General features: G+C 46.7%; 2 protein-coding genes across 2 annotated transcripts in view; one reads left to right on the forward strand and one right to left on the reverse strand.

Moving 5' to 3' along the window:
• Nucleotides 1-8142, reverse strand: part of LOC138367764 (golgin subfamily A member 6-like protein 22) — a 13603-nt gene extending 5461 nt beyond the window's left edge. The window contains exon 1 of the mRNA XM_069329718.1: nucleotides 7993-8142. Within this exon, the coding sequence (XP_069185819.1) occupies nucleotides 7993-8142 (150 nt within the window). The remainder of the gene's footprint in view (nucleotides 1-7992) is intronic.
• LOC123763875 (early growth response protein 1-like) overlaps nucleotides 7372-10000 on the forward strand; it is a 38278-nt gene continuing 35649 nt past the window's right edge. The window contains exon 1 of the mRNA XM_069329943.1: nucleotides 7372-8390. Coding sequence (XP_069186044.1) covers nucleotides 8141-8390 — 250 coding nt within the window. The 5' untranslated portion in view covers nucleotides 7372-8140. The remainder of the gene's footprint in view (nucleotides 8391-10000) is intronic.

Genomic DNA, 10000 nt, shown 5'->3' on the forward strand with positions numbered 1-10000 from the left:
CTCCTCTCTCTCTCTCTCTCTCTCTCTCTCTCTCTCTCTCTCTCTCTCTCTCTCTCTCTCTCTCTCTCTCTCTCTCTCCCTCTCTCCCTCTCCCCTCCCCGGCTCCCAACAGCGTCACTATCAGATATCTTGCTCTTCACACAGCCGATTATTTCCTTGCTACAGCTGATGGTATAAACATAGTGTGACGTCACGGCGGCCTGGACAAGGTAAACATGACGTCACACCAAGGACCTTCTTATCCCATTAAACTTATTTTGTAAACAAACACCGCCTTGAGGAGCACTCGTGTCTGAATGGAAGGGTATAGTGACGTCAGCACGTGGGTAGGCCGCTCTCGTCGTCCCGGGACTGGGAAAGGTGGAAGGGGGAAACATATTTGTCCAAAAGGGAACGAGGGAAGAGATAAGCTAAATATAATTAGTAACCTTCCGAAGGTTTCCTCTTAATTAAGTATTTTTGTTTTCAATGTGATTCAGTAATTAGTTGCTGTAAGGTGAGGTGTTTATCAGGAGAAAGCGCTAGGCCAGTGTGACTTAGAAGCCCACTGACCCATTTCTCACGCTATCACATTTATATTAACAAAATTGATTTGAATTAATTCAACGACTTCCACGTCTAAGCTGTTCCACTTATTGACAGCTTTAACACTGACAAAAGTTCTTTCCGACGTCTCTGGCTCATTTATGTCTACTCTTCATCTATGACACATCGTTCTGCTGTTCCTAGCTTTGAACACAGCGGCTTTGTCTACTGTGTCAATTTCCCTTAGAATCTCTCATGTTGTTATCACGCCTCTCTTATCGCTCCTCTCCTCCAGTGAGGTAAGGTTCAGTTCTATGATCAAAGACCGTCTTTCCTCATTGTTCAATCCCTTCACTTCTGGAACGAGCCTCCTTACATACTTTTTGGACTGTTTGCTAGTTTCTACGGGTCCTTTTTCTGGTGAAGGTTCCATACTAGACATGCACATTCAAGGTGTTGGTCTCACGTCTGCTGTGTCAACCCTTCCTCCGAACTAGACAGTATGTATCAATACTAAACGTAATAAGAACATGCCTGACCGTCATGCATAGTAGATACACATTACTCATTATGCTGTTACATTTACCAATCCATATATTTTCCTAATTTTGGGTTAATACACTCAAAATTTATAGGTTAAAGTTTTCGTGTTTAACACTATACTCCCAAAAGTTTTAAATATAAAAAAAATATTTTTCAGTTTTATTGAACAATAGAGACTTTTATACAAAATTTAAAAATATCCAGAGTTACTCTATAATTTATTGAAAGTCTTTAGTTTTGTTTTATTAGTTTTATAAAATTGTAATATCAATATAGCTGTAGTTAAGTTCTAATTGTAATTAAGAAGCAATAAATGCTTTACATGCTTGTCCTCCTACACTCCCAAGGTCATCTGTGCTCGGGGTTTTCTATGCAGCTTTTCAGGTAAACTCTAATATTCACAATATCTTGGTGCGATGCTGGCGATTAAGTGCATTTATGTACTATACCGATAGTCAGGAATGTACTTATTACATTTAGTATTAAAACGTGCTGTTTATTCGGAGGATATGGTGACTGAAGAATCTGTTTTCTCTTCATCCTATACTGCTGTACTGGTGTTCTCACTCCTGCTCCAGTCCTCATAACTCGGTGTGTGTGTGTGTGTGTGTGTGTGTGTGTGTGTGTGTGTGTGTGTGTGTGTGTGTGTGTGTGTGTGTGTGTGTGAGTGTGTGTGGATGGTTCTCGTGTTTACTAGGCACTATAACCATGACGTCACTGCTTGTCAATAATTGGTTCGGTATTTTGACGTCAGGGAACTGCAGCCCCTCGTGTGTGTGTGTGTGTGAGGGGGGGGGGTTGTGTGGACGGACAGGGACAGAATGACCGACCTTAGTCTGAGCATGCACTAGGGCGAGTCTTGTGTAAAATGCTTTTCATTCAGGAAAATATGAAGAGGCTGCCATGTTAATTAATGGTCGGCCTTTACCGCCGCAATGTTATTTCTGGCTTGTCTGTGGCTTAACTTGCTTCACCAGTTGCTATCAACACTTCTCCTGGCACTTAGTCTCATTGTGAACAGCTTTGTTAAGTTTCTCTATCCCCCCCCCCCTTGTGTACTGTTATCATCATGTCCTTCATTGTGTACTGTTATCATCATGTCCCCCCCCTGCTACACCTCCGCCGGACGCCAGAGAGGGGAGCCTCGACCCCCTCACAGTCCCTTGTGACTGACAAATCAGCCCCTGAAATGACGCTCTTGTCTCCAGAGCCAAGAGACAACACCAGATTCTTACACCCACAACAGTCTTGAGTACCCACGCATGTTTACATGTAATATGGATGGATGTGGATGTGCGTGTGTTTGCATCAACGAAAATAATTCTCATTTGCCAACCACCACCTCACACACACACACACACACACACACACACACACACACACACACACACACACACACACACACACACACACACACACACACACACACACACACACACACACACACACACACACACACACACACACACAAATGTAACACACAAACAAGCTGCCGTCATTCATAGCGACGGGAGTGTTTACTATTACTACCCACGTCACCCTCAGCTCCATTCATGCTGTTGCTGCCGCCCATTACGCAACAGGTGACAAAGGTAAACAAATAGCACGTGGCTTTGTGTTTTGGAGGATTAGGATGTCGGTTCGTAGGGGACGATGCTAGTAGATGCTAGGCGTGTGGGGTAGATGGTAGACGTCGGGGTAGACGGTAGACATGCGGGTATATTATGTATGGTAGATGACTGAGGAATATATAGATGATTGGAATCTAAGTATGCAATTAACGTGTGGGTGTATAATGGGTGTGTTGGTAGGTTTGGGTGGATTATTTATGATAAATCGAACGCATATAGGTAGATCAAGCTAATGCGCTCATATGGCATATGGTTAGAATGTGGAAATATGAGTAGATGTTAGGAATGGGGTTGACATGTGCTTTCATTCCTCTAATTGTTAACTTACTTCTTCATTCCACCCTTCGTCTGTGCACTGGCCTTATTCATGTGCCCGACAGTGCCAAAAGGCTCCTCATTCCCTGGATCGACAGTACCAAGACCCCTCTCATTCCCTGGATCGACAGTACCAAGACCCCTCTCATTCCCTGGATCGACAGTACCAAGACCCCTCTCATTCCCTGGATCGACAGTACCAAGACCCCTCTCATTCCCTGGATCGACAGTACCAAGACCCCTCTCATTCCCTGGATCGACAGTGCCAACACCCCCCCCCCCTCTCATTCCCCGTCTCAACAGTTCCAAGACCCCCCCCCCTCAACAGTGCCAAGACCCCTCTTCATTCATGTGCTCAATAATGCCATAGCTTTCCCCTCCACTGGGAGAAAAGGAGTGGGGAGCTGGGAAGTGCACCATTGATAGAGTAGCCAAGTAACCAAACATAGTAGTGTTTCCCCCTTTGTGGCTTGGAGGTCTACCGTCACATTTATCCCGTTTTCTCTTAGGCAGGCAGGCAGGCAGGCAGGCAGGCAGGCAGGCAGGCAGGCAGGCAGGCAGGCAGGCAGGCAGGCTGGCAGGCAGGCAGGCAGGCAAGCAGGCAGGCAGGCAGGCAGGCAGGCAGGCAGGCAGGCAGGCAGGCATGCTGGTAAGCAGGCAGGCAGGCAGGCAAGCAGGCAGGCAGGCAGGCAGGCAGGCTGGCAGGCAGGCAGGCAGGCAGGCAGGCATGCTGGTAAGCAGGCAGGCAGGCAGGCAAGCAGGTAGGCAGGCAGGCAGCCAGGCAGGCAGGCAGGCAGGCAGGCATGCTGGTAAGCAGGCAGGCAGGCAGGCAAGCAGGCAGGCAGGCAGGCAGGCAGGCTGGCAGGCTGGCAAGCCTGTAAGCAGGCAGGCAGGCAGGCAGGCAGGCAGGCAGGCTTGTAAGCAGGCAGACAGGCAAGCAGGCAGGCTGGCAGGCAGGCAGACACAATTTGTTGAGTAAATATATAGATGCACACTTTCGTAAAAAAGTGAATACCATTCAAACTAAGAGAAGTGTTTACTACCACTTTCCACGTGACAAAGGTAAACAAGTGTTTTCATAAAGGAATACAAAGCTTATAGTATTATAGGAGCTGGGTGGTGAGTGGAATTCCACAAGGGTCGGTACTATCACCCGTTCAGTTTCAAGTGCATGTTAACATCCTGACATGCAGCCCGTCCTCCAAACAAAGATCCAAAAGTGATTCCATGCACCCGCCAAACCCCCTGTTTATGAATGAAAAACGGTTTACACACGACTCACAACTGATTTCGTTCGAACACTTCCGGAACAAGTGCTTCACTGACGAGTTTTGTTCGAACCACATCGCTATAAATGCTTCACCCACGTACTACAAATACAAATAATCGCCAACCGAACCTAAACACCTAACCTAACCTAACCTATGCTTATATATGCACAATATGCTAATATATTATAATATTAATTTATATTTCAGAAAATTCTTGTTCTGAATGAACAGCATGTTAAAATTTATGAATGCGTCTGTGGGGTCGACCGCTGGATGTAATGGACTTGAGTCGAGGACGGGCTGGTGTAAATGCTTCACCCACATACTACAAATAATCTACAACAGAACCTAAACACCTAACCTAACCAATGCCAAATATTCACAATACGCTAATATATATATATATATATATATATATATATATATATATATATATATATATATATATATATATATATATATATATATATATATATATATATAAATATATATATATATATATATATATATATATATATATATATATATATATAATGCTAATTTATATTTGAGAAAATTCCTATTTTGAATGAACAGCGTATTAACTTTGCAACCCGTTCTTGCACTTTCGTATAGTCAATATTGACTTATTAAATACGTGCATATATGACACACTAATTTATTGCGAATATTTTAGTTTACCTTGAAAAGCTTCATAGAAAACACCGACCTTACCTAACCTTCTTAGTATGTTAAGATAAGCATCTTATTGCTTCGTAATTACAATTATTACTTAACCTATACCTATAATAGGTTAAGTAATAATTGTAATTACGAAGCAATAAGATGCTTATCTTAACATACTAAGAAGGTTAGGTAAGGTCGGTGTTTTCTATGAAGCTTTTCAAGGTAAACTAAAATATTCACAATAAATTAGTATGTCACATATGCACATATTTAATAAGTCAATATTGACTGTAAGAAAGTGCGAGAACGGGTTGCAACTTTTATGAATGCGTCTTTGGGGTCAACCGCAATATGGAATGGACTTGGTCTCAGGACGAGTTGGCCATGTCTGGTCTGGTCAACTAGGCAGTTACTCGCCGCTGCTCGCAGTCTGATGAATCACCTCCCGGTTGATCACATGTTATTTAGAGATGTTTATAAAGTTCCTTCTTAAACTCCCCCATAAATGACGTCGGTTAGTTATGCCCCTTGTGTTCCGAGGGAGTGTGTTAACACGTCTAGGGTCCTTGATGTTGATAGAACCGTCTATCAGCGTGCCCATTGCACCTTTGCTCTTTAACGAGTCTATTTTGCACTTCCTGCCATGCCTTTGGAACTAGTCATACTAGCATAACTGGTGTAAATTATTACAACCCATCTTCCTGTGCAGGTAGTGCTTATAGTAACGATGAGGGACATCGTATATGGACGTAAAATGCAAATAGAAAGTAGAAATCGGTACTATTGAATTTGGACAAACCGGAAAAGGTTTTTGTACTGACGTTGGAAAGGAAACCGTAACCTAACCTAACCTTCCTAGGCCTAATACACGCTATCTGAGATCTAATATAGTACATATATGTGCTATACTAGGCCTAGGAATATTTAAGGCTTGGATTTTTAGCTTTATTTTTCAGACAATAACGTGAATTGTACCAAATCCTGTGTAATCGTCCATTACAACTATGTGTGTACAAGGGCCCACATAGTGTGTACAAGGGCCAGACGTGTTATGTAGACAAGAGGACGGGTTGTTTATCACGTATCTCCCGCCCGCGCTCCGGGGAGTAAAGTAATTATCAGAAGAAGACACCAGACACCAACTCAACAAGTCTAAGGAGTAAAGCTGAAAGTTTTTAAGCTCTCCCCAATTATTTAGAAGTTATATTTAATGGATTCAGGCAGTGAAAGTTCACTGTCCGTTCTCCAGGTCAGCAACAGTTGCCAGCCTTGAAGAGGGCAGTTAGTGGGCAACACTGCTCCACCCTAGTCAGCACTTAGTGCCTTAAAGAGTACCGTTGTTTGGCTGGCATCTCGCCTGGAACTTTCTTGTTATCGTCTTGCAGTTGTGAGAGCTACTTTATTGTGTTCTTCAGAAGTAAGGTCTTCCGTCATCATTACTCCAGAATCTGTCATATTGTTTTTATTTTCTATAGTGCGGTTTGTCTGTGTTTTATGTCTAGTTCTTGTTCATAGTTTTTATTTTTGCTCTGGCGACGGAGGTGGAACTTGTCTTAGTAGTGTCTGCCTTGGATGATACGGTACTGTAGTGTGTGTGTTTGTCTGTGACCGGTGTGAGGAGGAGAGAGTACTGGAGCAAGCACAGTACCCTGGGGGGACTGTACTGGAGCAAGCACAATACCCTGGGGGGACTGTACTGGAGCAAGCACAGTACCCTGGGGGACTGTACTGGAACACGCACAATACCCTGGGGCACTGTACTGGAGCAAGCACAGTACCCTGGGGGACTGAGCTCTTCACGATGAATGATCCGGATTTTACATTGTTGACTATAACACTGGGTTATGTTCGTTAGGAATTTAAAGATCCATCTCCCTACCTTGTCAATAATTCATCTTGTGCTCATTTTGTGTGCAATAACACAGTGGTTACATTTATGAAAAGCTTTTGCAAAATCTGTGTAAATTGCATCAAAGCGTTTTGCTTGTCTTCCATAGCATCTAAGGCCGTGTCACAGTGGTCCAGCAACTGTGAGAGGCAGGAGCGCCCTGTTCTGGACCCAAGTTGACCCAGGGTTATGTACACGCTGTGATGCCATGCGACTTGTGATCATGGGTAGATCTGGGTAGACACCATTGGGGTGATTATGTACGTGGTGGTGATGGGTAGACCAGTGTAGTGGTGTAGTAGGTGGGTACACACCTGTGGGATGGTGGTAGATGAGGAAGTGTAGGGGGAGGTAGGGGGGGCAGGGGGGGGGTATAGGTGGGCAGACACCAATGGGAAAGAAGCAGGTGGTGGAGGTGGGCAGACACCAGTGGGAGGGAGGCACCCACGTGGGGTTGTGTACACGCCCACTTACAGGTCACGTGACTTGGTCAGGTATAAGGGGTGGTGGCTGGCTCCGCCCGCGCCAGTGTACCTGTGGGCAGCTGCCACTAACACTGCCTCGCGCTATGGCACTGCTCGCCGCACAGGTCCGGCAGTAAGTAGGCACTCTTTGGCACAACTAGAGGTGCCATACACCGGTTAGTTAAGCCACAGTTATTGTCAAGATGTAAAGCAAAACTCAAATAAAGGCGGGCATTACGTCACACGCTCGGCTACGCTCGGGTCTGAGTCGGGTTACCAAATATGGTTATGGGGCGGCGGGGTGAAGTGACGTAGTGGCAGCCACACGCCGCTCGCGTTTTCAACTGCACGTGGCGGACAAACACCTTGAAAAATGTTAAATATGATTTGGTTTTGATTGCTATTACACTGCTTGTGTTGCTAAGGGTAAAATAGTACACCGCAGCAACGCCGCGTACTGTTGCGCATTGAGAATTTGAATAACTTGCAACTTATCGACTTTTCGCTCTCTGAGTACGGAGAACACCGCGCGTGACATCACAGTGACGTCACGAGTTAGAGAGGAGCCTCGCCCTGATTGGCTGGGCTAGCTGCACTGGTCCCATTCATAAAACTGGTGGGACAAACGCGCGAGGTGCTCAGTGAGTATCGTGGCAGTGTTGGAGACGGAGGTGCCAGTTGCTCGTCACCTTGGCTCCACTGGAAGACTCGTGGTCGCTTGGGGCTCGCTGTTGCCTCTTGCGCGTGCCACCTTCAACCATATCAGGCTCGGGGTTATCAAACCCACAGCCTGAAGATTCGCGTACGTCCAGTGACGACGATTTAAACTTCTCCACCATGATTATGGACGGCATGGACCCGCTGTCTGCCGCCACCATGGCAGATTCTTCGACCATGCAACTAAGTTTTGTGAGCTTTGACGCTTTCGACAAAGGTGGCGAGTGCCTCCCGTCACCTTTGGCCACGGTGTCAGTGTTCGACCGGCCGGTGGAGGACTGCCTCAACACCCCGGTCACCACCTCGGAGATGCCCACCTTCTTCGCTCAAGTGGAGTCTCTCACAGACACTGACCCGCCCCCTATCACAGGTAGGTAATGACCTGGCCTCGCCCCACCCCCCCACACCCCCCCCCTACTTGTATGCTTCCTGCCACCACTCGTGCCCCGCCTCCTGCCCCAGTGCCCGCTGCCCCCTCGTCCGAGACACACGTGCCCACCGCCGCCCCCCTTGCCACATCACCCCCCACTTACACCCCACCGAGTGACATAACACACACACACCCTCTACCTCCTCCCCCCTACTCCCAACAATAACATTTAGTACATGGGTGACCCTAAACAGTGACAGTCTACAACCAGTGGTGACCTTAACCAGTGACAGTCTACTACCAGTGGTGACCCTAACTGGTGACAGTCTACAATCAGTGGTGCCCCTAAACAGTGACAGTCTACAACCAGTGGTGCCCCTAACCAGTGACAGTCTACAACCAGTGGTGACCCTAACCAGTGACAGTCTACAACCAGTGGTGCCCCTAAACAGTGACAGTCTACAACCAGTGGTGCCCCTAACTCGTGACAGTCTACAACCAGTGGTACCCCTAAACAGTGACAGTCTACAACCAGTGGTGCCCCTAACTCGTGACAGTCTACAACCAGTGGTGACCCTAACTGGTGACAGTCTACAATCAGTGGTGCCCCTAAACAGTGACAGTCTACAACCAGTGGTGCCCCTAACCAGTGACAGTCTACAACCAGTGGTGACCCTAACCAGTGACAGTCTACAACCAGTGACAGTCTACAACCAGTGGTGCCTCTAAACAGTGACAGTCTACAACCAGTGGTGCCCCTAAACAGTGACAGTCTACAGCCAGTGGTGCCTCTAAACAGTGACAGTCTACAACCAGTGGTGCCTCTAAACAGTGACAGTCTACAACCAGTGGTGCCCCTAAACAGTGACAGTCTACAACCAGTGGTGCCTCTAAACAGTGACAGTCTACAACCAGTGGTGCCCCTAAACACAGACAGTCTACAGCCAGTGGTGCCTCTAAACAGTGACAGTCTACAACCAGTGGTGCCCCTAAACAGTGACAGTCTACAACCAGTGGTGCCTCTAAACCGTGACAGTCTACAACCAGTGGTGCCCCTAAACAGTGACAGTCTACAACCAGTGGTGCCATAATACCCAGGGACACTCAGTGACGACCTTTTCCTTTGATGTTTTTTCCCCTTAATACCTTCTACATCACAGTGAATCACCCACCCATTGACACCCTTAGTGATACCCTTATCCAGGGGCACCCTAACCAGTGATGCCCCAGCCAGTGATACCCTTACACAGTGATACACTTGCTCAGTGATACCCTTACACAGTGATACCCCAAACCAGTGATACACCCTACCCAGTGACATCATTCACCCAAGTGATACCCCTACACAGTGATACCCCTACACAGTGATACCCCTACACAGTGATACCCCTACACAGTGATACCCCTACACAGTGATACCCCTACACAGTGATACCCCTACTCAACGATGCCCTTTCACAGTGATACTTGTACACAGTGACATCCTACACTTAGTGATACTCCTCGGTGGTGTTAAGGTGGGGTGTAGTGATGGTGTGCTCTCCCTTGTGTTGTGATGCGTGGCGCCGGAGTGTAGTACACCCAGACACCCAGACATCGACCTGCTGATC

This window comes from Procambarus clarkii, chromosome 23 (assembly GCF_040958095.1).
Source record: "Procambarus clarkii isolate CNS0578487 chromosome 23, FALCON_Pclarkii_2.0, whole genome shotgun sequence".
Taxonomy (NCBI): domain Eukaryota; kingdom Metazoa; phylum Arthropoda; class Malacostraca; order Decapoda; family Cambaridae; genus Procambarus; species Procambarus clarkii.